Raw genomic sequence first — 27,234 nt, 5'->3', positions numbered from 1 at the left:
TTGCCAGTACTACTTACATTGGTTTCTCTGCTCTGGAACTTTGATTCTCTGTTGCCTTTTGTGACAAGGCCTAAAATTATTCTTACTCCTCTCCACTCGGCCAGATACCCGCTTCATGACTAATAGCTCTCATAACTTTCCCTGAAAATCCAGTCCACGTTTCTGCCTCTGTATCTTTGCTCATACTACCCTCCCTTTTGTAGCCTCCGTCTCTTCCCATTTTCCCAAATGACACGCAACCACATCAGGCCCGTTTTGTGAGGCCCAATTCTGGCTTCACAGCAGGCTGGATGCCTTATCTAAACACCTAAACTGAAACTGATGTGTGTTCTCCAAACTCCTTATTTCTTTTGTAGAAGTCATCCATCCCACTCACCCTGGAGACGTTATAGAGTAGGCATGCCCAGTCCTGGGGGGGATGGGAGGGGTGTTTGATATAAATATCGGGAAGAGCACAAAGATATTTATTTCTGTTTCCCAGAGTCTAAAGGAACACAGGGCACAGAAGATATTTAAAACAGGTTGCATCAGGTCATATATATGAATGGGTTCCTTCTGACCTTGGGATTCTCTTCTGTGATTCAGATGGCAAATACAGACGGTGCTAAATATCTGGGAGGGAAGCTATCTGCTTCTTGTGCCATCACACTTTGTCCCGTGGGAGAGCTCGTTGCCAACACTTGCGCCTCTCCAAGGACGCTCTTGCCTCTGTGGCTTGTCTCCTCCCCCCACCCTCGTGCTAGGCTTTCTACACGCTCCCCAGATGGTCCGCCGTCTCTCCCCATCCTCATACTTGTGGTAAATCTGTGTGCTCTTCTGGTTCTTCCTCTAACAAATCTACTTTGTCTTTACACCGAAAAGGCTGTGTTTTCTCAAATAAAATTCATCTTAGTTTAATTTCATTTTCATTTCTAACCTACTGGAACGTGGCCTTTTCCCCTTTCCCCAGTCTCCTTCCAAGTCCCCCACCCCCGCTACCCCGTTTGCTGCCTCCTCAGTCAGTCCTGGCTTCAGCAGAGTCTGGACGTGGGCATCTCCGAGGCCTCACTCACCGGCGTAGGCACCCTTGTGCATGTCACTCTCCTTGGCCTCCTGTGGGGCCCCAACCTGGGGCTCTTCCTCTTGTTTGATCCAAGACAGAATATCAGAGGTTGAAATGCCAGGCTCTATTGGTGGGGAAAAGAGAATGGTCTTCAGGGATTGACTACGAAAGTGAAAATGATCAGGCTGGCTTGTTAAACACTATGTTTTGCTCAAATATTTATCTCTAACTGGAAAACCAAAACTAAACCAGCCTTTTAAAAAACGCATACATCTAGAGAACTAGTTCAAAATGAAACCAAATTTATGTATTTTTACATGATATACTCAAACCTGATTCAGTATTTTCTTTAATTTTTTTAAATTATTTATTTTTTTCTGAGAGAGAGACCGCGTGAACAGCGGAGGGTCAGAGAGAGGGAGACACGGACCTTGAAGCAGGCTCCAGGCTCTGAGCTGTCAGTGCAGAGCCCGATGCAGGTTCAAACCCACGAAACATGAGATCATGACCTGAGCCTAAGTTGGACACTTAACCAACTGAGCCACCCAGGTGCCCCTATTTATTTATTTTTAAAGTAAACTTTAACTCATGATCCCAAGATTAAGAGTCACATGATCTACTGACTGAGACAGCTAGGTACCCCCTGATTCACTATTTTTTTTTTTAATGCAGTATGAATGTCCCAGGCACACTGACATTTCTAGAATACCTTTAAGTATTTTCTTTCTTTCTTTCTTTTTTTTAAATTACTTTGAGAGAGAGAACAAGTGAGGAGAGAGAGAGAGAGAGAGAGAGAGAGAGAGAGAGAGATAGAGACTACCAAGCAGGCTCCACACTGCCAATGTGAATCCCGACAGGGGATTTGAACATACACACCATGAGATTATGACCTGAGCCAAAACCAAGAGTTGCCCGCTTAAGTGACTAAGCCACCCAGGCACCCCTGTTTTCATTTTAAAACAAATCATAGTTTTTACCTTGCAGAGGACACCCTGACATAATCTAGAATCACTAGTGCCTTTCATTTTCTTAGCACTCTTACTTCCAAAAGGTTTTCACCTTCTCTCACAGCTTTTTAATGAAATAATGAAGCAGGGAGTATTTTCTCCATTTCAGTAGAGAGGGCCCCAAGAGGTTAAATAAATTGCCAGTTAAGGAAGTATGTATGGTGAAATGCCATTTTGTCAAAGGTCTACTTTAAAATACAGCAGAAAAAAAGCACATAAAACAAGACTGACCAATGAGTTTTCTTAGATGTTAATTAAAAAACAAATACATTCCCCGAATTACAAACTTAGGCCTGTTTAAACACAGATCTGACTCCTTAGAAACATACTTTTCAGGTTCTCAGTTGTAAGCTCTAAAAGATATTATTTAAAAGAAAAAATTTTTTAATGTTTATTTTTGAGAGAGACAGAGTGTGAGTGGGGAAAGGGCAGAGAGAAAGGGAGACAGAGTCTGAAGCAGGCTCCAGGCTCCCAGCTGTCAGCACAGAGGCTGACGCGGGGCTCAAACTCACGAACCGCAAGATCATGACCTGAGCCAAAGTTGGACGCTTAACCAACTGAGCCACCCAGGTGCCCCAAAATCACATTACTTTTGCCTATTAAATGATACAGCTCATTGTTTCCTGAACCCCCAGGAGAGGGCAGAATAGAATTTCCAAGTCCCTCAGGCCTAGGGGCTTCTTCTGGAAAGAAAAAAAAAGAAAAGCCTCCAAAGGTTTGCATATAACATGTCTCATTTGGTCAGTACAGAACAGCTGTGCTTGCTATTCCAGCCAAGGCCTATAATAGCCTTTTTTGGCCTAAAAGGACAAGCTGGCAAGTCGAGAAGGTGCAGAGAGTAAATTCAAACTATATTATTTCTCAAAAAAACCTTGTAGGTAGGCAGATTTTATTTTTAATGTTTTTACTCTTTTTTTTGGTTTGTTTATTTCTGAGAGACAGACAGAGAGAGAGAGGCGCAAGGGAGGGTCAGAGAGATAGGGAGGCACAGAATCTGAAAGAGGCTCCAGGCTGAGCTAGCTGTCTAGCTCGAACCCACAAACCACGAGATCATGACCTGAGCTGAAGTTGGATGCTTAACCAACTGAGCCACCCAGGCGCCCCTGTTTTTATTTATTATTGACAGAGAAAAGAGGGAGACACAGAATCTAAAGCAGGCTCCAGGCTGAGCTGTCAGCACAGCTTGGGCTCAAACTCGTGGACTATGAGATCATGACCTAAGCCAAAGTCAGACACTTGACTGACTAAGCCACCCAGGCGCCCCTACCCAGTGCCTTTTAAATCAGTCAGAGGCCACTGAAATATGATGTGCCCAAAGCAGACCGACGAGCTGGGACAAGACTGAGGTCCCGAGGACCGTCAGTTTCTGCAGCAAGACCAGGAAAACACGAGATCTAGTGCACGCAGCAGGTTGTCTCTCCAACTTCCCACTTCCCACTACAGGCTGAAATGTACTGAACATAGTCCAATCTTATCTTTTTTTCTTCCAGATTTTATACCCACACATATATAAGGATAAGAGCAGGAGGGAACTGACTAGGTTTAAGAAAGAGAATCTTTTTACAGACATCCAGAGGATGAATTTTCTATTCATCAAAACTATGAGACTTTTAAAATGCCTAATAGTGGGGCACCTGGACGGCTCAGTCAGTTGAGTGTCCGACTTTGGCTCAGGTCATGATCTCACGGTTCGTGGGTTCGAGACCCGTGTGGGGCTCTGTACTGACAGCCAGCTCAGAGCCCAAAGCCTGTTTCAGATTCCGTGGTCTCCCTCTTTCTCTGACCCTCATTGTTCCGCTGTCTCTCTCTCAGAGATAAATAAAACATAAAAAAAAATTTTTTAATAATAAAATGCTTAATTGGGGGCGCCTGGGTGGCTTAGTCGGTTAAGCGTCCGACTTTCACTTAGGTCATGATCTCACGGTTCGTGGGTTCGAGCCGCGCGTCGGGCTCTGTGCTGACTGCCAGCTCGGAGCCTGGAGCCTGTTTCAGTCTGTGACTCCCTCTCTCTCTGACCCTCCCCTGCTCACGTTGTCTCTCTCTCTCTCTCCTAGAAATAAAAAAATAAAAAAATAAATAAATAAAATGCTTAATTGCTTTTCATCAATTTCATCAAATGTGACTCAAGTGGTTTTGACTTTTTTGGGGGGTGGGGTATATATTTGCTGAGTTTCAATCCATCGCTCAAATTGTGCCTTTGTTGGCCAGTGGGAGCCTCTTCAGAGCGATTCTATGTCTTTTCACGTCATCAAACATCTAGTGTCTTTCATTTCTGGTGTGACAGACTATCCCACGTTCATCCTGGACATTTCCTGTGCCACACACACAATGACTGATCAGAGATAGAATTTAGCGATCACAATCTGGATAAGGAGGCCAACAGCTAACAGGTTGTTGCTGCTTCTAACTCTTTTAAATGGACAGAGACATTGAAATACATACATTTTAGAAAAAGCGTCATGAGTTTATATTCATATTCATGATTCATATTTAAGATTACAGGGCTTGAATTAAATCCTTTCATTTAATACTTGTATCTTTTCTCCCTTATCTTGAAAATCTTGGACTTGTGTCAAAATAATACCAATATTATAAACAAAAATATGAACTTGATTTAAGATTATTTTGTGACTTTTACACACCTTCTAGAAATATATGGTTAAAATATATTTTATTTATTAAAAAAAATTTTAACGTTTATTTATTTTTGAGAGAGAGGAAGAGACAGAGCATGAGTGGGGGAGGGGCAGAGAGAGAGGGAGGCACAGAATCTGAAATGGGCTCAGGCTCCGAGCTGTCAGCACAGAGCCCGATGCGGGGCTTAAACCCACAAACCATGAGATCATGACCTGAGCTGAAGTCAGTTGCTTAACCAGCTGATCCACCTAGGCATCCCAAATATGTTTTAAAACCACCTGAAAGAAATCTATTTTATGACTGTGTGTCACACATTAGTTTACTTCAGACTGTGCTTAATTTTTAAAATTTAATTTTGTTTTTTAAATTATATAAAATATTTACAAGGTGGGGCGCCTGGGTGGCTCAGTCAGTTAAGCATCCAACTTCGGCTCAGGTCATGATCTCACAGTGTGTGAGTTCGAGCCCCCTGTCAGGCTCTGTGCTGACAACTCAGAGTGTAGAGCTTGCTTTCGATTCTGTATCTCTCTGCCCCTCTTCTGCTCAGGCTCTGTCTCGCTCTAAAAATAAACAGCTAAAAAGTTTTTTAAAATAATATTTACGGGGCGCCTGGGTGGCTTAGTCGGTTGAGCGTCCGACTTTCGCTTGGGTCATGATCTCGCGGTTGGTGGGTTCGAGCCCCGCGTCGGGCTCTGTGCTGGCTGCCGGCTCAGAGCCTGGAGCCTGTTTCAGTCTGTGGCTCCCTCTCTCTCTGACCCTCCCCTGCTCGCGCTGTCTCTCTCTCTCTCTCTCTCCTAGAAATAAATAAAAATATTAAAAAAAATAATAATAATAATATTTACAAGGTTCCAAAATCAAAGCTATAAAATAAGATACACTCAGAGATGGCTGGTTTCCATCTGAAATCTCCTCCTCCTTGTAGAGGTAGCCACTCTTACTGGTTTTTGTTTCAATCTTCTATTGTTTCTTTGTAAAATATAAGCAAATATATATACACTTCATTTTCACCCCCCCTTTTTTAAATGTTTATTTCTGAGAGAGCGAGTGAGCAGGGAAGGGTCAGAGAGAGAGATACAGAATCTGAAACAGGCTCCAGGCCCCTGAGCTAGCTGTCAGCACAGAGCCCGATGCAGGGCTCCAACCTATGAACCATGAGATCATGACCTGAGCCGAAATTGGATGCTTAACGGACTGAGCCACCCAGGCATTCCTTCATTTTCCCCCCTTTATAAGACATACTGCTCAAACTGTTCTGTACCCCAATTTTTTACTTGACAACATATTCTGGACATGCGTGTAGAGCAGTGAACAGACATTGTTCTCATTCCCTTCTAGAGCTGTACTAGGTGGCTGTTTATTCAAGAGTCCCCTACTGGTGGGAATTTGGATTCTGTCCAATCTTTTGTTAGTCAGCAGCCAACCATAAAAGCTATGAAATGGTAAAAAACCAAACCAGTTCTGGGGTGCCTGGGTGGCTCAGTCGGTTAAACGTGCGACTTCAGCTCAGGTCATGATCTCGTGGTTTGTGAGTTCAAGCCCCACGCTGGGCTCTATGTTGACAGCTCAGAGGCTAGAGCCTCCTTCAGATTCTGTGTCTCCCCCTCTTGCTGCCCCTCTTCTGCTCATGCTCTCTCTCTGTCTCTCAATAATAAATGGGAAAAAAAAAAAAAAGGTAAAAAACAACAACATTGTTCTCCTGAAATGTAAGTGGCTTTATTAGAAGCCACTGGCTAAGCAGATCTTCACTGAACTTGGGAAATCAAAGGAAGCCAACCTTTCCTGTAGATAATGATGCTAAAAGTTGCTGTGGTCATTTAGCTAGATCAGTACAACTAAGGAGATACTGATTTTGTTAAATTATTCGGTCTCAGCACTCCTGTCACAGAATGCATAGAATGCTGTGGTGTCTCCTATACGGGGTGCAGGCTGGGAGTGCAGCCTGAGAACTTTTTGGACCCGAAATGAAAGGAGCAGAATGGGAGCACTATGACAGCCCAAAACAGAAACTGCACGGTGACCATACGGCAGCTGCTGGCTGGGCCACCATGTCTCTCAGAGCACATTCCTCACAGGCCTGAGGAGTCCCAACAGTGGACGTTTACAGAAACATGAAGTGCAAGTCAAATCTTGGGCTCATGTAGGCAGCAGGCTTTGGAAAAGCCAGAGAATACAGCAAAACTGAAGAGCAATCAGGAGGAAGTTGAAAAATGCTGAGGTTCTAGGTTTGAAAGGTAGTTAAAAATAGAAAAGCTGATCACAAGAAAATATAAAAATTTAATGTCTACACTGGTTAAATGTTACTTTAACTATGACGAAATCAATGTGTGTATGTGTGTTAAACAGGTAAAAGGGCCCATGCCGTCTGAAAAGGAGCTGGAAGCTTGAGGTTTTGGGATATACACAAAGGGACTCTAAACCGAGTTAAAAATGGGGCAGAGAGCTGACTTTTTAAGCAGGCAATACACAATATTTGACACATGAACCAACCATTGGTAAACATACACAAATTTTCTTTTAAAACTTTTTGTGAGGGGCACCTGGGTGGCTCAGTCGGTTAAGCGTCCGACTTCAGCTCAGGTCATGATCTCGCGGTTCGTGAGTTTGAGCCCCGTGTCAGGCTCTGTGCTGGCAGCTGGGAGCCTGGAGCCTGCTTCAGATTCTATGACTCCTTCTCTATCTGTCCCTCCCCATCTTGCACTCTGTTATCACTCTCTCAAAAATAAACATTAAAAAATTGTTTTTAACCTTTTTGTGAAACACATGTGGGACGGAAACATTGCCAGATGAATGTGTTAAGTATTTGTGTGACATGTTAAAACCTCAGAGTTTTATCATTCCCTGATGATTTTTGTTCTCAAATAGGATAAGCTAAAAGCAAAGGATTACCATATCGACATGTGCCTTAACCACTGGGTTTGTACAGGAAATGATGGCCTCACTGGACTTGGGTCAACAGGCATCAGCAGGGCTAATGGCAATGCAGGTGAAACCATGACCAGGGAGGTCTTCCCAGGACTGTAAGACTTAGAAATGAATTTGTTTTACTTTTGGGTCATTTTAGAATCATTTTAGACTTCATGGCTTCTGAACTAGAAGGACAAAGATAATGGACTTTCAGTAATTATTCCTTTTTTTTAAAATGTTTTATTTATTTTTGAGAGAGAGATAGAGACAGTGTGAGCAGGGGAGGGTCAGAGAGAGAGGGAGACACAGAATCCCAAGACAGACTCCAGGCTCTGAGCTGGCTGTCAGCACAGAGCCCAACACGGGGCTCGAACACACAAACCGTGAGATCATGACCTGAGCTGAAGCCAGACACTCAAACGACTAAATCACCCAGGCACCCCAGTAATTATTCAATTTTAACTTCTTGGGTAGTTTTTCTCCAAAGAATTCTAAAAGCTTGGGAGTCCAATATTCAAACTATTAGTGACCAAATAATGGCCATGGCCACACGCACATACAGCTGGTCTGCACTTGGCCGTAATAATAGTGTTAAAGAAGAATTTCAGAAAATCTCAAGATTATATTTTTCTGTGTTCTCCCATTCACTACTATTCTCTACTAATTGTATGGAATTTTATCCAACACATCAATAGGTGTCCATGACCATTCTCTAGGGAGATATAACAATTTCTCTTTCCCTTCATCGGATTCAGATGACAGCGAAAGGAACAGAATGTAACATCAATTCCAAGATATTTGGCCATAAAAAGGAAGTGGACACACATGGTACCCCTTAAGTGGAGAGCGGTGCTGGCTGGCATAGTCTGTAGAGCATGCAACTCTTGATCTCAGGGTCACGAGACCAAAGGGTTGTGAGTTCAATCCCCATGTTGGCTGTAGAGATTACTTAAAACAAAAAAAAAAAAAACTAAATGGAGAATAATCTATCAAAAAGATATTTTATTAGTTTTTATTAGTTATGTCACAAACGTGGACTAGAATGAGTACCTCTGCCTAGTGTTTGTATGCACCTAATTACCAGACAGGTTATTCACCACTGAAAGGAATCGGGACTTTGTGTTGTGTTAGGAGAAGAAAACTCTAAGAGAGGCCTGTGTTAAGGCAGCGGCCTGAGCCTGCCTGTCCTCAGAAATGCCTGTTGCAAGGTTTATGCCCCTATGTTGACCGGAAATTCCCCCTAAATGTGAGGAGGCTTCACCAGGCCTCACTGTTTGTGCAGAACATTTGGTTTCCTTCTGGGAGTCTAGAATTCTGGAATATGCTGGGCAGAGGATGCCTCCGCAACCAGCTCGCAGTGAAACCCTTGGATGCTAAGTCTCTAGTGAGATTTTCTGGAGGACGACATACTGCACATGTTGTCACAACTCGGTGCTGGAGGAACCACATGTGTCCTGTGAGCCTCTGCTGAGAGAGGACTCTGGAAGGTTGCCCCGGCTCCCTCCAGACTTTGCCCTGTGCGCCTTTTATCTTTGCTGGCTTTGCTCCGTGTGCTTTCGCTGTAACAAACCTCAGCCCGAAGCATGGTGTTATGCTGAATCCTGCATGTCCTCCTAGTGAAGGCCCAAACCCGGGGGTGGCCTCGGAGACCCCCAGAACAGACCGGAGCATGTGTTTTAAGAAAACAAGTACTGAGGCAGTACTGGAAAGACACAGGACTAGGAAGAGAGGACGTTTAAATGTCCTCTCACTTGCCAAGTTAACAATTTCAGCAGCCAAAAGAAAATTGGCTTAAATCAACAAAAAGTCATGAATATATGATTAAACCTATAAGGGGGCAAACATAAAGGGTTCTAAAGGAGAGACGCAGCTGGAGGGGGGGGGTTTAAAAATGCTACATATTGATCAGTCCAAATAATACAAATCCTATCCTCGAATTCTAGTAAAAAGCTAGGTTGATAATGATAATCATCAATGTAAGCTAAAACTGTACGGAATCAAACAGAGCGTTAAAGAAATTCAATGTTTATACTGTTTGTTAATTTCCCATAAACATGCATTAATATATTTGGCTGACCATCCACAAATGGAGCCCTAAAAACCATGGTAAAAATAAACTGACAAAATGGCAGCTAAATGAAACTTTCATAGATCGTTACAAAACCAAATTATTTATACCTTTTCCATTCATCCCCAAAAAGAAAATGACACAGTGATTTATACTAGTTGATAGCTAATAACATAAACTAATAATAAACATAAACTGATTTCTGTAATCAAGTCACCCATCTTTGTGATGGTTTTAGATTCATTACTTAGATCCATGATATAAAGGTTAATCAAATTCAACCTGTTAGATTGCTTAATACAATCACCACCAGAGACTTTAAAATAATATAATGTGTGCAGATATATACACATTCTTCAAAACTCAGAGAATGTTGGGGTACATGGGTAGTTCAGTCAGTTAAGCGTCCAACTCTTGATTTCAGATCAGGTCATGATCTCCATATGTGAGATCAAGCCCCATACTGGGTGGGCTCAGTGTTGACAGTGTACAGCCTGCTTGGGATTCTCTGTCCCTCCCTCTCTGCCCCTCTGCCTGTTTGCACACTCTCTCAAAACAAATAAATAAACAAACATTTAAAAATAAAAAACTCAGGGGGGTGCCTGGGTGGCTTAGTCGGTTAAGTGTTCGACTTTCACTTAGGTCACGATCTCACGGTTCATGGGTTCGAGCCCCACGTCGGGCTCTGTGCTGACTGCCGGCCCTGTTTCAGAGTCTGTGACTCCCTCTCTCTCTGACCCTCCCCTGCTCACACTGTCTCTCTCTCTCTCTCCTAGAAATAAATAAAAAAACATTAAAAAAAAATAAAAATAAAAAACTCAGGGTGGCTGGGTGTCTCAGTCGGTTAACCGTCCAACTCTTGGTTTCAGCTCAGGTCATGATCTCTTGGTTTGTGGGTTCGAGCCCTGTGCTGGGCTCTGAACTGCAGTGCGGAGCTTGCCTGGGATTCTCTCTCTCTCTCTCTCTCTCAAAATAAATAAACTTAAAAAAAATATTAAACTCTTAAGTTAATGATATTCATACTAAACTGCTTACAAGGGGATGCACTTCCTTTTCTGGGGGCGCCAGGGTGGCTCAGTCGGTTGAACGTCCGACTTCAGCTCAGGTCATGATCTCATGGTTCATGGGTTTGAGCCCCATGTCGGGCTCTGTGCTGACAGCTAGCTCAGAGCCTGGAGCAGGTTTCGGATTCTATGTCTCCCTCTCTCTCTGACCCTCCCCTGCTCACGCTGTCTCTGTCTCTCTCTCAGAAATAAAACATTAAAAATTTAAAAAAGAAAGAAAGAAATGTACTTTCTTTTTGTTAAGAAGAAAGAGAGAACTCAAGCAGGGAAGAGGGGCAGAGGGAGGAAGGAAAGGAGTGCGGGGAGGGAGGGAGGGGGAAGGAGAAGGGGGAGAGAGAGAAAGAGAGAAAGAAGGAATATCTTAAGCAGACCCCACACTGAGTGTGGGCTCTGTCCCACGACCCTGACCCCAGGATCATGACCTGAGCCAAAATCAGGAGTTCAATGCTGGGGCGCTTGGGTGGCTCAGTGGGTTAAGCGTCCCACTTTGGCTCAGGTCATGATCTCATAGTTCATGGGTTCAAGCCCCACGTCAGGCTCTGTGCTGACAGCCAGCTCAGAGCCTGGAGCCTGCTTCAGATTTTGTGTCTCTCTCTCTCTCTTTCAGAAATAAATAAAACATTAAAAAAAAAAAAAAAAAAAGAGTTCGACGCCAAGCTGACTGAGCCAACCCAGGCACCTCTATGGGGAAATGTATTGGTGTCTGTATTGATCTAGAAATACACTGAAATCAGGATGGATTGACAGGAATGCAGAGATGGATATATATGTGATAAAGAAGTAAACTGTTAGTGGTGGAATCTAGGTGGTAGGTTTCTAGGTGTTCACTGTAAAATTATTTCAACTTTTCTGTTTGGAAATTTTCATAATAAAATGTTAGAAAAAAGCAGTGCATGGAAGAGGGCGTGGGTTCCAAGAAAAGTTCATATAATAGAGTGGTCTGAAGGGTGAGCTTGCCGTGAACTTTCTGTCCGACAAAGAACGAAGCGATGAGCTTTCTCAGACAGTAGAGGGGGGACCTGAGAGACACACAACCGCATGTGGGCGCGCAGTCTTCCCGCACAACAGGAAGCAGCTGCCAGCCGAGCAAATGCGGGAGGTCATTCACGACAGCTGGCTCCCAAACCAGGCGACGTTCACCGTGCCGGGCCTGACATCCTTGGGCTCTGCCGGTGAGCGCATCTCTGAGGGACCATGCAGACGCCCACTGCGCCCCCAGCATTTCTCAACCGCAAGGTGTATAGTCACCAAAGCCACTTCCCTCCAGGAGAGCATTGCTGCTTCCTCTGCCATCTGAGGACATGTTCATTTTACTAAATAATCAATCAGGCCTCGGAACCTCTGTCATGGAGTACCATTACCAGCCCTCAGAAGCGTGGTAGTGGCGGGGCAGGCTATGGATCGGCCATCTCTAATACTCCCTCTTGAGTGTCTGAGGATCAGGCATTATTCCCAGTCTAGTCCATTTAGATTGGAGAGGCTCTAGAAGCCCCAAGCCCTGCTTACTTAGTTCTGAGTCATCGTCTCTGACCAGGAAAGGGAGACGAGGAGGGGATAATCTCCTCTGCAACCTACCTTCACTGGGGTCTGCGGGAATCTCGCTTTCCTCTGGCCCTGCCTGCTCCTCTGCATTATGTTCTCCTTCCGGCTGAATCTGAGACAAGACGTCAGGCTGATTCATGGCATAATCTAGGAAAGGAAGAAGGGAAAGGGGGTATCACAAAGAGATCAATGAGGATGACAACTAACTGCCACTAAGGCTGAGCTGCAGGCTTGGGGATCCCCAGACCCAGGGAATTTCTTTCAGATTCTAGAGCACTCCTCCCCATCCACTCACCTCCCACGTGGGTGACAGCTCTTCGGAAAGCACACAAGAGGAGAGGCAGTGGGTGGGTGAGGCATGCGTGCTACTATACACTCTACTGTACTCTTACTGAGTCAGAGTGACAGTTGCCTCAAGGGGGAGAACAGGCCCTTTCAAAGTGAAGGATATCCATGGAGACCACTGCAACTGGGAGACCCAGAGTCCTGAGCTCCATTCTCCATCCTATGAACCGGATTATGGTTTCCTACTTAGGAAGGTGAACTGGAAATCTCTGGCTTGCAACTAGAATCTGAAGTGTGTGGGGACAGAGTGAAAATGAGGACCACTGGAGGGAAAGGGACTGTTCTAAGCCCCTGTGGAGCAGGGGGGGGGGTCCCCTCATTCAAAAGGTGCCAACTTAGCCTCACCCATGGAGATGAGAGACTCGTAGTTGCCCTTCATGATATTCTTGTAAAGTTCTTTTTGCCATTCTTCTAATTTTTCCCACTCTGGAGTAGAAAAGTAGATGGAGATATCATCAAATGTCACAGGCACCTGAAATTATAATCATAGTGGAGTTAGTCCCTCCCATTGCAATTCAGTCATTCTTCATAAGTGCCTGCTTGTCACAAAAAGACTGTGTGAAATGCTGGAGGGATACAGGAAAAACTGAAGGCACAGATCCAACCTCCAAGAGTTGAAGATGTTTTCAAGGAGAAAGGTAATAAACCTTAGAGCTACGACATTTGGGAGGGTGGGGGACATGGCTTGTAAACAGTCCCTCTCCGAGAGGGGTACAGATGCAATACAGTATATATTCACACAATACAACATGTTCTGAATATCCACTAAGTACAAGTATTATCCTAAGTGCCAAGATTACAAAAATATATTTCCGCCCAAAATAAGCATATGGTCATATTCAAATGGAAGACATGGACCAGAAATTTTGGCTATCAAGCTATTACAGGGCTGGGATGGGTCTCAAAGAGGTGGGGCTCTGGGAACAGGAAAAACATGTAAGCATGGAAGACTGGAGATGACCTTCAGAGGACAATTATGAAGCCTGGCTAGTTGGAGTTCAGGCTTTAGGTAGGGAATGGGCATACATGGATCAGAGCCCCCCTATCCTCCGGCATAGTTTTGTCCAAAGCTAGGCACTCTTCCCTAGGTAAAAACTGGAAGGTTCTTTTGTAAAGATGTAGAAGAGCTGCCTGGGGAATATAAGGTACCTAGTATGGACGTTATCACTACTACAAAACTCTCCTCATTCTGGCATTTAGCTGCTCATCCTAAGACTAGCTCACCCTCCTGTCACCAGATGGGCACGCACTGGGGTCCAGGCTTTCTGTAGATAAATTCTGAAATACAAGCTAAGCAATGGGTATCAATGACCATTTAGCAAAAGCCTGCCACATGAACAAGAGAGACTGAAATGAGGGAGGAAAGTGTAGAAAGAAACAGAAATACCTAGACAACAGAATTTAGAAAACAAAAACACACCATCACCATCTCCTCTCTAATCAGTATTCCCACAAAGATCTGAGAGATATTACACTGCCCAAAGAATAAACACAAGATGCTATGGAAAAAGGGAAATCAGAGAAGAAACATTCCTGGTATCTACTATCCACATTTCTTCTCTAAATTAAAAAACTCAATGAAAAGAATACATACTTATCTTCATGAACTTCACATACTCTTTAAGAGTCAAAGGTCTATACAATACTATGAGGCAAATGGGTCTATTTTCTAATTGCTTCCTTTCCCCTCCAACTAGAAATTTTGTTCTTTAGGGGCTAAAATGTTATATTAATCATTTTACACTTTGCTCAGCATCTAAAGTGAGAGTGAGGGCAAGTGTTGATAACAGAATTTTATCTAATGTCATTACACAGAAGATTCGTGATACCTTACAACAGAAACACATGATAAAATAATGACAAAAATAAACTATCAGGATGGGGGCTTCTTGTTTAAGGCTATGAACTAAGCATCTATGTATTTTTCTTTCCTCCCTAAGTTCTACTGAAATGACAGTAAGATCAGCAGCGACTAAATTTTTTTCTTAATGTTTATTTTTGAGGTTGGGAGGGGTATAGAGAGAGGGAGACAGAGAATCCCAAGCAGGCTCCTCACTGTCAGTGCAGAGCCCGACACAGGGCTTGATCTCATGAACCTGAGCTGCAAGTCAGATGCTTAACTGAGCCATCCAGATGCCCCATAATGCTAAAGCAGCACCAAGAACAAGGAGAAGCCAGCACTAGACCAGAGTTTTTGATGAGTTTCTCACTAAGACCCAGAGGATGGGCATGCGCTGGGGTCCAGAGTAAGTGAGGAAGCTGCAGCTCTGTGACAACGCAAAGGACAGACTGCAGTTGAAGAATCCTGAAAATCTCAAGCTCAAAGCTGGCAGAGACAATGAGAAGGAATAAAAGTGATTATGGACTGCAGTTTGAAGGTCTATCTTCGGAACTGCAGGGAACTGCCTGGAGACAGCCTGCCTGGAGACAGGATGGACTTCCAGGGCGGGTGTGATGACACAGAGCACCACCTTCCTCCGGGTCTCTGGGCGGTCCCTGCACTCCCTATTTGCTCCCTGCACAGCACTTCAAAGCAAAGCCCAACTATGTCTAACGTCAATGGAGGCAGCTCTCTGCTGTAAAGGAAAGATCTTTTGGATAAACAGACTCACATGGTGGCCAAGAAGACATGCCAGCTTCCTGGCATTAACCTATTAATCAGTCGAGCCTGTCACTTATGAATACACAACCCAGGATTACTCAATATTTAAAAAAAAATGACGGCACGAGGATGAACAAACACTACAAACGGTCCTAGAAGAAAAAACAATGAACAAATGTTCCCAGAGACATTTGGAAATTGCACCCATTTAAATAAATTCAGGCTGCTTCAAAAAAAAGGAGATAGAAAATGTGTATAAAATAAAAATGAGAAAGGCTGGAAAGGAAGGTGATGGAACTCTAAAAAGGTGAATAAGGGGTTCCTGGGTGGCTCAGTCAGTTAAGTGTCCGAATCTTGATTTCAGCTCAGGTCATGATCTCGTGGATTGGGGGTTTGAGCCCCACATCAGGTTCTGCACTTACAGTGCAGAGCCTGCTTGTAATTCTCTCTCCCTCTCTCTTTGTCCCTCCCCCTACTCACACATGCACGCACATACACACTCTCTCTCTAAATAAATAAGTAAACTTCAAAAAAAATTTAAGGGGCACCTGGGTGGCTCAGTCGGTTGGGCAGCTGGCTTCGGCCCAGGTCATGATCTCATAGTTCATGAGTTCAAGCCCCGAATCAGGCTCTGTGCTGATAGCTCAGAGCCTGGAGCCTGCTTCCAATTCTGTGTCTCCCTCTCTCCGCTCCACCTCTGCTTGTACTCTGTCTCTCAGAAATGAATAAACATTGAAAAAAAAATTTTTTTTTAATTTTTAAAGGTGAAGAGGGGTGTCTGAGTGGCTCAGTCAGTTAAGCGTTCGACTTTGGCTCGGTTCATGATCTCACAGTTCAGATTCTGTGTCTTCCTTTCTCTCAAAGATAAACATAAAAAATTCTTTAAAAATTTTTTTTTGACATTTATTTCATTTTTGCTAAACAGAGAGAGACAGATTGCGAGAGGGGGAGGGCAGAGAGAGAGGGAGACAGAGAATCCAAAGCAGGCTCCTGGCTCCAAGCCCTCAGCACAGAGCCTGATGCAGAGCTCAAACCCACGAACCGTGAGATCATGATCTGAGCCAAAGTCAGATGCTTAACGACTGAGCCACCCAGGCACCCTGAGAACAGATGTCTTATAAATGGATTTGGTGTTCATTTGGAATTAATGCTGATATATTAATTTGGAATTGATTTGGTATTAAGGTTTTCATCAATGGCATTTGATGTTATGAGACAAAGGACCAATTTGCCTTTAAAATACTGAGAGAAATGGAGTATTATTCAGCCTTGAAAAGGAAATGCTGATCCGCTACAACATGGATGAACCTGGAAGACTTTGTGCTGAGTGAAATAAGCCAGTTGCAAAAGGACAAATAGCATATGGTCTCATTTATATGAGGGACCCAAAAGAGTCAAATTCACAGAGATAGAAAGCAGGACGGTGGGCGCCAGGGGCTGGGAGAGAAGGGCTGAGGGGTCAGGGTTTATTGGGGACAGAGTTTCATTTTGGGAAGTTTTGGAGATGCATGGCAGTGATAGTTGCACAATGTACTAACCACTAAACTGCGTTTCAACATGGCAAAAACGGTACATTTATGTTGTACACATTTTACCACAATTTAATATTGAAAGTAAGAAGAAAACTGAGGGAAAATTATTCTGAACTTGGCACTCAGAAGTAAGGACAGGGGCACCTGGGGGGCTCAGTCGGTTAAGCATCTTAACTTTCACTCAGGTCGTGATCTCCTGGTTCATGAGTTTGAGCCCCGAGTCATGCTCTGTGCTGACAGTGAGGAGTCTGCTTTGGGTTCTCTCTCCTTCTGCCCTTCCCTAGCTCGGTCTCTCAGTCTCGAAAAGAAATAAACAAACATAAAAAAAAGAATAATAAGGACAGAATAAGATTTTTTTCAACAAACCAAAGACACAAATTTTACTTCCCATATTTAAAGCTAATAAATCTTCAATATGTTATTTCATGAAGAAATCTTTTTAAAAAATTTTTTTGTGTTTTTTATTTTTGAGACACAGAGAGACAGAGCACGTGTGGGGGAGGGAGAAGAGAGAGGGAGACACAGAATCTGAAACAGGCTCCAGGCTCTGAGCTGTCAGCACAGAGCCTGACGCAGGGCTTGAAACCATGAACCATGAGATCATGACCTGAGCCGTAGCTGGACGCTTAACCGACTGAGCCACCCAGGTGCCCCAACTTCATGAAGAAGTCTTAAAGAAAATCAGATTGTCTTACATATGATTTTGGAGTTGAAGATGGAGAGTTATCCAGGTAAGACGACGGATACACACTGGAACTTCCCTTAGCTACAAATCTGATGGCAGCACTAATACAGATTTCCCCGCAGAATCCTGGAGAGGCTCCAGACACACGAGTACCCCTCACCGGGGAAGGCTCTCTATCAGATGCTAACTCTGACCTTCCTCCCCGAAAACCTGGAAAGAGGCATCATCCTCTCCCTTTTCTCTCTTCCCACTCACTCTTCAACCTGCCCCTTTCTAGACTTCTATGCCCTGCATCTTGGCAAGGTCCCCGGCAAGGTCTGTGTTGCCAAATCGTACTCTGTCCGCATCTTTCTAGACCTCTCAGTAACATGCAACCCAAATGACAGCGTTCTCCCTGAATGCTTTTTCTCCTTGTCCGGTGATGCCACGTACGTTCCATCTCGTTCCACCTCGGTGGCCATGCCTCTCAGTCCCCTTTGCCGAGCATGGTGTTCGGGCTCTTTCTCCTGAGGCAATCACCTCCTGTCTCAGGACTTTCAACAGGGTCTGGGCACCAATGGCTGCCAAATATTTCTCTTCTTTGAGCCGCGGGGACCACTTAACATCTCTCCTGACTGCATCACAGGCATCTCAAACCTAATACTGCCAAAAGAGAGCCTCTGATTCCTTCCCACTCCTCAAGACAGACCCCAACTCAGCAAATGTCACCACCATCCGTCTGGTTCTTCGAGCCAAAAGCCTTGGGATCAGTAAACGTAAGGTGGTTAAGAGCATCCACTCTCGAGCTAGCTGGGTCACTATACTACTCTATTATTTATTTTCAGTAATGAAAAGGTCTCGGGCAAGTGAGGGTTCCTATTAAAATGACCAAGGCACTTTGAACAAGCCCTACGTAAATTATCGCACAGTAAATTTAAACTTATCGTTGTCCTTCGTTCTTCATTACCATTAACTTCCAGCCGGGACCCCTCCCCAGCATCTTCACCAAAGTCCTGAATCTGCCCACTGCCTGACTCCACCACGGCTACCTTCACCCAAGCCACTCACAGCCCTCCCACTACTGCAGCTGCCTCTTGTTTTCTCCCTGCTTCTGTTCTTACCTCCTTGATCCAGCTCCTACAGAGCAGCCAAGGTGACCGGTTCAAAATAATCCCTCAATTTCTTTCCATTATGCCCAAGATAAAACCTATTCCTTACCTTGGTGTCGAGCCCCCTACTTCAGTGATTCACAACCCCAGCTGCACAATAGACTCCACTATGGAGTTCCAAGAATTATTCATGTTTTGGCCCCATCCGGGACCCACTGAGTCAGAATCTGTAGGTGTGCTGCCCACCGAAATGGAAAACGCCCTCAGGTGATCGCTATGTACAGTCAGGGCTGAGAAACACTGCCCTAAATGACGCAACCCCCCTCTATTTCTCTAGGCACAGGCCTATGTCTCCACTGCATACCAGCTAGTGGGCCTTTCCCCTCGCCCTCAGTGGTCCGGGTCTGTCTGTCTTCAGGACTTTGCAGCGGGCATTCTCTCCGCCTAGAAAGTTCTTCCTCAGATCTTCTCACAGCTGGGTCCTTCCTATCATTCAGTCTCAGCCTAAATATTAGCACCTTTATGAGAGCTTATCTGAAAACCCACCAAAAAATAAATCACCTAATAGCACTTTTATTTTTTTACCTACTTGCACCTAAATGGATTTTTTTTCTTTTTTTTTTTTTAATGTTTTATTTCTAGGAGAGAGAGAGAGAGAGACAGCGTGAGCAGGGGAGGGTCAGAGAGAGAGTGTGATACATATTCTGAAACAGGCTCCAGGCTCTGAGCTGGCAGTCAGCACAGAGCCCGACGCGGGGCTTGAACCCACGAACCGCGAGATCATGACCTGAGCGAAAGTCGGTCGCTTAACTGACTAAGCCACCCAGGCGCCCCTAAATGGATTTATTTTCTTGTCTGTTTATATCTTTTTTCTTTCTCCACTAAAATTTAAGCTCCAGGAAGCTTACAGAATTGTTCAGTACTATGCCTCCAGGATATAGATACTCAGTACCCAGTATGTGCTCAGGAAATCCAGATGCCTGAGGCTGTGTCCCATAGCTTAAGAATGATGTTTATTTTCCTTTGGTCTATGGGCGATTCCCTCCAGAAGGGCCCCTGGGCCCTAATACCACAGCATACTTCCAGAAAGGGTGCTGAAGGGCGGATCACACCAATCCAATCCTAGACCTACAGAGAGTCCAAACCCTTATATTAACCATTTCCTCTCCAGCTCTTCCCCCATACCACTCTTTTCACCAGAATTACCAACAAATGCAAACAGGCTGATTGAAATGATATTGACTTTGGCTTCCACACCAAGAATGAAGCAGACAGGTTAACGAAGACAAAAGGGACTCAAAAAAAGGACAGGAGGAAGCTAAAGAGAGGAAAAAAAGTCTATCTGCCAGGTAGCCAACTCTGAATTGGAAAGTTTTCTACTCTTAGGTCTGACACTTAAATTATCGCTAAATTGAACATGAAATGTTCCCCCAAACAGATGAACAAAAACCAACGTCACTGTTCCTTTAGCCTGACTGGCCGACAGGATGCCTTACTGCCGGTCTAAAGACTAGTGGGACCACTTTCCACCCAGACGCGGCGAGGGGATTACCTTTGGGATATCCCCTTTAATCCCCGGCGGCAGGCGCAGGATCCAGAAGTTTCTGTTTCTCAGCAGGTTCTCCAAGTTCTCCAGCCGCCTCTGCAACAGCCCGTACTCCTGCAGCAGCGTCCCCAGCACGGCCCACTTGCCATCCAGCTGGTTCCCCAGCTCCGCCACGGTCTTCTCGCAGCTGGCCAGCTTCTTCTCGGCCGTCCCCGTCCGCCCCTCCAGGGTCAGGAGGCGGCGGCTGTGGACGTCCACCTTCCTCTCGATGGCCTGCACGGCGGCCACCACGGTCCACAGGGAGATGGCTGCGGTCTGCAGGGGTGCTTCGTTTGCTGCCGGGGGCGTGGGAAGAGGGAGGGGCTGCAGGGAGGTAAGGCATTCAGAGTCCCATTCAGCAGTCTGCGTGCAGTGGAGAGAGGAGACAAGACACTGAGTGTGGAAAGGAAACCCTAAGCCAAGCTAAAATCAGAGAAGCACTGGTTAGCTGGTTAACCAGCTGTGATTCATCTAAACAGAGTTTTAGTACTGCCTGCAAAAGCTCGTCCGCATCAAAAGTCAAGAGGCCTCCTATTGGTGGTTCAGGGATGAAATAAGTAAGACAGTGTGTGAAAAGTGGATTCAGAGCTAGCCTGGCCTAGCCCTGGAGATGCTATGCTCTCAAGCCAGTTGTCCTGAGGCTCGGGTTGCATCCTTTATTTCTGGAAAAGGCCTACGTGCACCAGATCTTTCTAGGTTTCTCTGGACTCACTGCCCTCTGGTAAATCCTTTATTGATTTATGCTCTGGCCCCACCCACCACCCTGCTTACAAGCCACACCATACCATTCAGTAATACTTTAAAAAGCTGAGAATACTGAGTATGGAGAAAACATATTTTCAAATATTTGATGGTTATAAAACAGAAAGCAGAACAGACATTTTTTATTAAAAATTTTTTTAAAAAACTTTTTAAATGTGGGGCGCCTGGGTGGCTTCGTCGGTTAAGAGTCCGACTTTCGCTTAGGTCATGATCTCGCGGTTCGTGGGTTCGAGCCCCGCATCGGGCTCTGTGCTGACTGCCAGCTCAGAGCCTGGAGCCTGTTTCAGAGTCTGTATCTCCCTCTCTCTCTGACCCTCCCCTGCTCATGCTGTCTCTCTCTCTCCTAGAAATAAATTTAAAAAAAAATTAAAAAAAAAAACTTTTTAAATGTTTATTCATTTTTGAGAGATAGACAGAGTGTGAGAGGGGGAGGGGCAGAGAGAGAGGGAGACACAGAATCTGCAGCAGGCTCCAGGCTCTGAGCTGTCAGCACAGAGCCTGATGCAGGGCTCAAACTCATGAACTGTGAGATCATGACCTGAGCTGAAGTTGGACACTTAAATGACTGAGCCACCCAGGCACCCCCCCAGAACATTATAATTTTTTATTTAACGTTTAATATTTTAGATATTATATTGCATTTATTCCAGGGGGCAGAACTAGAACCAACATGGAATTTTTAGGCAGGTAAACTCTGTTCTACATAAATAATTTTTGAAACTAGATTTTTCCAAGAAAATACCAGGCTGCCCCATCACTGAAAATGCTGTGTAACAAAATGTATATTTAGGGGCGCCTGAGTGGCTCAGTCGGTTAAGCGTCCGACTTTGGCTCAGGTCATGATCTCACGGTTCGTGGGTTCGAGCCCCGCGTCAGGCTCTGTGCTGAATGCTTGCTCAGGGCCTGGAGCCTGTTTCAGATTCTGTGTCTCTTTCTCTCTCTGCCCCTCCCCCACTCATACTCTGTCTTACTCTGTCTCTCAAAAATAAATAAAATGTAAAAAAAAAAAATGTATATTTAAAAAAAGAAATTCCAGGGAACCTGGTGGGTCAGTCTGTTGAGTGTCCAGCTCTTACTTTTGGCTCAGGTCATGATCCCAGGGTCATGAGACAGAGCCCCGTGCTGAGTGTGGAGCCTGCTTAAGACTTTCTCTCTCATCATCCGACTTCTCAGGTCATGATCTTGCAGTTCTTGGGTTCGAGCCCCACATCGGGCTCACTGCTGTCAACGCAGAGCCAGCTTGGGATCCTCTGTCCCCCACTCTCTGCCCCTCCCCTGCATGCACTCTCTCAAAAATAAATAAACATTAAAAAAATACTTTCTCTCTCTCTCTCCCTCCTTCTGCCCCTCTCCCCAGCTCATGGCCTCTCCAAAATTAAAGGAAGGAAGAAGGGAATCCTCAAACTTACAACACAGGGGAGGCTGGACCAAAATGACCTCTACAAAGCCTTGCAACTATGAATTTGATAACCCACTCCCTGGCCACAACCTTCCATCTCTGCAGCTCACCCACACCTGCTCTGCAATCCCACTACACCCCTGCCCATGCCGTTTGCTCCGGGCTCACCAGCCTGTTCCAGGCTTGCTTTCCTTCCTCGGGGATCATTTCAACCACCTCCAACCCCTGTCTGTCTTTCTGCCTCACCTGCTCCAGCTCTGAATCAGTCTCATCTTTACTTCTCTGTTCCTCTGAGCAAGCTGGTCAACCGTACTAAAGGAAGTCACATGACAGAGAACACGCGTGTCACCACACACCAGTGGTCTCTAAGCTCAGCAGGAACTCAACACCGCCTGGTGCCCCCCAGGCATCTCTTCCCATTCCATACAGGGGCGAGTGCAACCCCCCTGCCCCGCCAAACACCCCTTAAACTACTAATACAGCGCCTCTCAAACTAACAAGCACAAGAATCATATGCAGATCTTGTTAAAATGCAGACTTTGATGGTTGAGTGTCCGACTCTCGATTTCAGCTCAGGTCATGCTCTCACAGGTAATGAGATCGGGCCCCACATCTGGCTCAGCGCGGACAGTGCAGAGCCTGCTTGGGATTCTCTCTCCTTCCCTCTGCCCCTCCCCCTCTCGTGCTTGCTCGTTCTCCCTCTAAAATAAATAACCTTAAAAAATGCAGACTTTGATTCAGTAGGTCCGGGAGGAAAGCAGAGATTCTGCATTTTCAACAAGCTTCCAGGTGATGTTGATGCTGGTGGTGTGGAGAGCACACATGGAGCAGTGACATTTGTCCCCTGCAGGCCCCCTCAATCTCAGGGGACAACACGGCCTCTGACTTTGAGAAGAAAATTGGAGTAATTAGGCTGAAACTCTCTCAACTTTCTCCTTTTCCCCCATACCCTTCTCACTTCAAACCTGTCAGTAACTTAGTCCACGCTTTCTTCCTTCCTTCCCACAGGAAAAGGTTGCATCCTATTTAAAACTAATCTCTCCGCTTATGCTCTGAATGCCAACTCTTTCCACCCTTTCAGGGACATTGTTCTTTTCCCTTTTTTATGGTCAGTAGCTCAATCTCTCCTAATTCTTCTCCAGTAAGTCAGACCCCACCATTCAATATGGTAACCACGTGTGGCCATTAGCACTTGAAATGTGGTTATTGTGATTGGGATGTGCTGGAAGTATAAAGTACACACCAGATTTTGCAGACTTAGTATGGGGGGGGGGATACATAATATTGGGGGCACCTGGGTGGCTCAGTCAGTTGAGCATCTGATTCTTGATTTTGGGTCAGGTCATGATCTCACGGTCCTGAGATTCCGTTCCGCACTGAGCAGGGAGCTTGTTTGGGATTCTCCCTCTGCCCCTCTCTCCCAACTAGTGTGTGCTCTGAAATTCTTTTTTTTTTTTAAGTTTATTTATTTGAGAGAGACAGAGACAACGCATGTGGCGGAGGGGCAGAGAGAGAGAAGGACAGAGAAAATCCTTAGCAGGCTCTGCTTGAGAGCCAGATTGGGAGGGCTCAAACTCACAAAACCTTGAGATCCTGACTTGGGCCAAAACCAACAGTCAGACACTTAATCTACTGAGCCACCCAGGCGTCCCCTGCCCCCCACAAAAAAATTCTCAATGTTGGTTACACACCGAAATATTTCCTCCGCATTGGATTAAATAAAATACAATCAAATTAAAATTAATTTCACCTTTTTTTTTTTAACTTTTTAAATGCCACTACCAGAAAACTTAAAGTTACAGATGCAGTTTCCACTATATTTCTATAGATAGGGTTGGCATAGAGAATTGCTCATCTCTACCATGGTTAAAAAAAAAAAAAAAATTGGAAAAAGGAAAACAGACCCAAGAGCAGAGACTGCGTTCCTCTCTACCCTACTTGCCACCCCACTGCTACTGCTCCCTCTTTTCCTCCTCACTTTCCAGGGACTCGATGGCCCATTCGGGCTCCTGACCCTTTAAAACGGCTCTCCGTGGGGCGACCAAAGGCTTCTTAGCGGACAAAATCCAAGGCATCCGTTTGGGTCCTATGCTACTGGGCCGGTCCCTGCTCGTTCTACGTGGCTGTCGTGCGCAGGGACTCTGTTGGTCATCTGTGCGGCCCTAGCAACCGGGAGAAGGGCCTGGCCGGCCGCGGGCCTGCGGGAAACAGCCGCCGAGTGAATAAACACACGTAAGGGCTTCTCGTCCTCGGAAGCCGCACCAGCACAGACGGAGGGCCTCGGGTGGCGCGCATTGTCATCTGCCGGGCGCTGGGGCCCCGGGTGCTCGCGCAGTCCTTCGTCCCGCCCGGGGCGCTACGGTCCCCGCCGCAGCCGCGGCTGTGCGGGGCTCAGGTGGGCCGCCCGCACGGCGCTTCCGGGCGGGCGGCTGCCAGGGCCGGAGAATGGCTGATTCTCCCGGCTCACCGCCGCGCGTCCGGCGGCCGCGGGGTGCTGACACCAGGCGGGAGGCGCCCCTCTTCACTCATTCCTTTTCCACTAGCGGAAGACGCGCTCTAAACGTCCAAATGCGAAGGAGGAGCCCGGGGCCTCGCACCGGAGGCGACGGAGGAGGGGGCGCGAACCACCCCCCCGGACCCGAACTCCGCGTCGGAGTCCCCGCTCGGCGCCTCAGGCCCTTCCCGGCCGGCGCGACCCCGGGAGCGCCCTTGCGCGGGGGCCCCGCGCCTGACAGGCCGGGCTTCCCGTCCTCCTCCCCTCCCTCGGGGCCGCGGCGCGGAGCCCCAGGCGCCCAGACCGTCCCGGGCTCGCGGCGCTCGGCGCGCGGGCCGCTCTTACCGGAGCCGGGGCCGCCTCGGCCATGGCCCTGCGCTGTCCGGCCCGGGCCGGAGTCGGAGTCGCTGCCGCCGCTGCCGCCGCTGCCGCCGCCGCCGCCGCGCGGCCCCACGCAGGCCGGCTCCGGGTGTCTGCGCAGGCGGCGCCCGCCCGGCTCTGCCTTCCCTGCCCGGACTCGCGCGGCTGTTCGGGATGCGGGGACGCGGCGGAGGCACGGCGGCCGGCCGGTGAAGCTAGGAGGCGGGCAGGCTCAGCGGCGCTCGGCCCGCAGCAGCCCCTCAGCTGGCGCTTTGTGGCCACCGAGCGCACCCTGGAAACGGCTCCGGCCTAGACGCGCCGCCCGCCCGCTTCCGCAGCGCGCCCCCTGCCGGCCCCGGCGGCCACTTCCGCCCCGGCGGCGGCGGCGCCCGAGGCGTCTGTTTTCTCGCTGCCCCGCGGAGGCTTTCTCAGGAGCTCAGGATCCAGCTCCAAACCAGGGCTCTTTTCGGGGAGCGCCTTTCTTCCTGGGGGCCGGGTTAGCGGGGACCGCACGGTGGGACGCGCACCGGCGGCAGGACAGCCCAATTTGGAAAGGTGGCGGTGGGCTGAGTGCGAGAGCCAGGCCGGCCGGAGCGAGCCGCTGCGTTACAATGAGTGACCGAGAGGCACAAATCTGCGATGAAGAGACGTCCGTCGTTTGCAGAAACAGCAAATGTGGCTGACAAGGGGGAGCGGCTCACGTCTCCTGTGGCCCGTGTTAGGACCGAAACTGAAGCCTGCAGTCTCGGATTATTGAGGTTGTGGTTTGCTGCGTTCAGGACGGGAGAGAGCGAGTGTTACCTATGGAGGCCGTGTGTGTTAGGACAACCACATAAGCCTGAGTTTCTAGCACAGCCTTCGTTTCAAACATGCTCACCATGGATGAAAACCCTCCCAAACCTGTATTTCAACAGGAATCAGGTCAATGCCCGCAACGGCCAAAGTAACAATAAATCCCAGAAGTACGAGAACTATCCTGTCGGGGCACCTGCTCTACGGTATACAAACTACTTTTAGACTAGCTATACCTGAAAATATATTTCGGTCAAGTGGTGAATGTTTGTAAAAAAAATTGCTACTCTCTAAACGAGAATGTCACCGTAACAGAGTTTTTAAAAAAAAAAGAAAAAATCACGAATTTTCTTGGGAACTCATTTTTTACGATTTTATTATTAAAAACGTAGCGGTTTAAATTTTAAAGTTTGGCCGGATAAGGTAAAAACAGTAACTTCTCAGCCCTGGCGACTCCTGGATGCTCCTAAGGCCAAAAAACAGGTTCATTTGCATCACTAAATAAGCTACATTCAACTGAGCTTCAAGTAATAGCAAGGCGACATCTGCCAGTATAATATGGTAATACTGCCACCAGTTTATTGTGTTTCTTCAGCTAATAGGAACTGATGATGGTAAAAATTTCGTTCCTTTATAATTGTTGGCCTTGATAATTTCTTCGGCAATGATCGGGTTCCATTGAAGCAATGTCACCGACTGAAGTTTTGTGCATTTTCAAGACACATGATACTTTCAGAACCAGGTTTTAAGACGGTTACACTCATTTATTTAGGTTCTAATTTGTAATATTTTTGTCTGTTCTTGCCACTATACACAATCACTGGAAATAAATGTGTCCTTAAAGTTTGAATCTAGAAATGTGACAATGGAGCAATTTAATTACCTTTCAAGTTAAGAAAATAATCCAAGTTCCATCTGTAGCTTACCTTGTATGCACCAATTTCAGGATCTTCCCTGGAGTAGAATCAGAGGAAGAACTTTTCAGCAGGGATCATGCAGGAAATACTTACACTCTTAAGGCACATCAATTTATACATCAAGTTCCAATAAGCAAACTGCTTTTTGTGTAATCAACCATTGGTTATTAGTAAGTCTTGCTACATTGGTAATGTTCCTTGGGAAATACAGAATTAAGGCGTTATTTGTTACCCTTTCAAAGACGTAATAACTGTTATTTCACCTTGTTTAAGTATCTTGTATATGTATATGACAATTTCACAATCTCTTGTATATCATATAATTTGTTATTCACTGAAGAAAAATTACAGAAGTGTCTACAACCTTTCTGCTTGCAGCCAGTCATTTTTTGTTACATCTTTTTAAGCT

At 46.2% G+C, this 27,234-nt stretch overlaps 1 protein-coding gene across 2 annotated transcripts in view; it reads right to left on the bottom strand.

The window, feature by feature from the left end:
* Nucleotides 1-25,430, bottom strand: part of ZNF398 (zinc finger protein 398) — a 30,488-nt gene extending 5,058 nt beyond the window's left edge. Inside the window, exons 1-5 of one of the 2 annotated variants that reach the window (XM_039253911.1) lie at nucleotides 25,102-25,430; nucleotides 20,069-20,464; nucleotides 12,955-13,081; nucleotides 12,298-12,411; nucleotides 1,053-1,166 (exon numbers count right to left, since the gene is read on the bottom strand). In XM_039253911.1, coding sequence (XP_039109842.1) covers nucleotides 1,053-1,166; nucleotides 12,298-12,411; nucleotides 12,955-13,081; nucleotides 20,069-20,464; nucleotides 25,102-25,125 — 775 coding nt within the window. In that variant the 5' untranslated portion in view covers nucleotides 25,126-25,430. Of the gene's footprint in view, nucleotides 1-1,052; nucleotides 1,167-12,297; nucleotides 12,412-12,954; nucleotides 13,082-20,068; nucleotides 20,465-22,977; nucleotides 23,057-25,101 lie in introns of those variants that run through there. The other variant, XM_039253910.1, reaches the window with a different exon arrangement.
* Nucleotides 25,431-27,234: the final 1,804 nt, after the last annotated feature.

This window comes from Hyaena hyaena, unplaced genomic scaffold (genome assembly GCF_003009895.1).
Source record: "Hyaena hyaena isolate Hyena2069 unplaced genomic scaffold, ASM300989v1 scaffold_471, whole genome shotgun sequence".
NCBI lineage: Eukaryota > Metazoa > Chordata > Mammalia > Carnivora > Hyaenidae > Hyaena > Hyaena hyaena.
The sequence above is the reverse complement of the archived record's forward strand: the minus strand, read 5'-3'. Positions and strand labels throughout refer to the sequence as shown.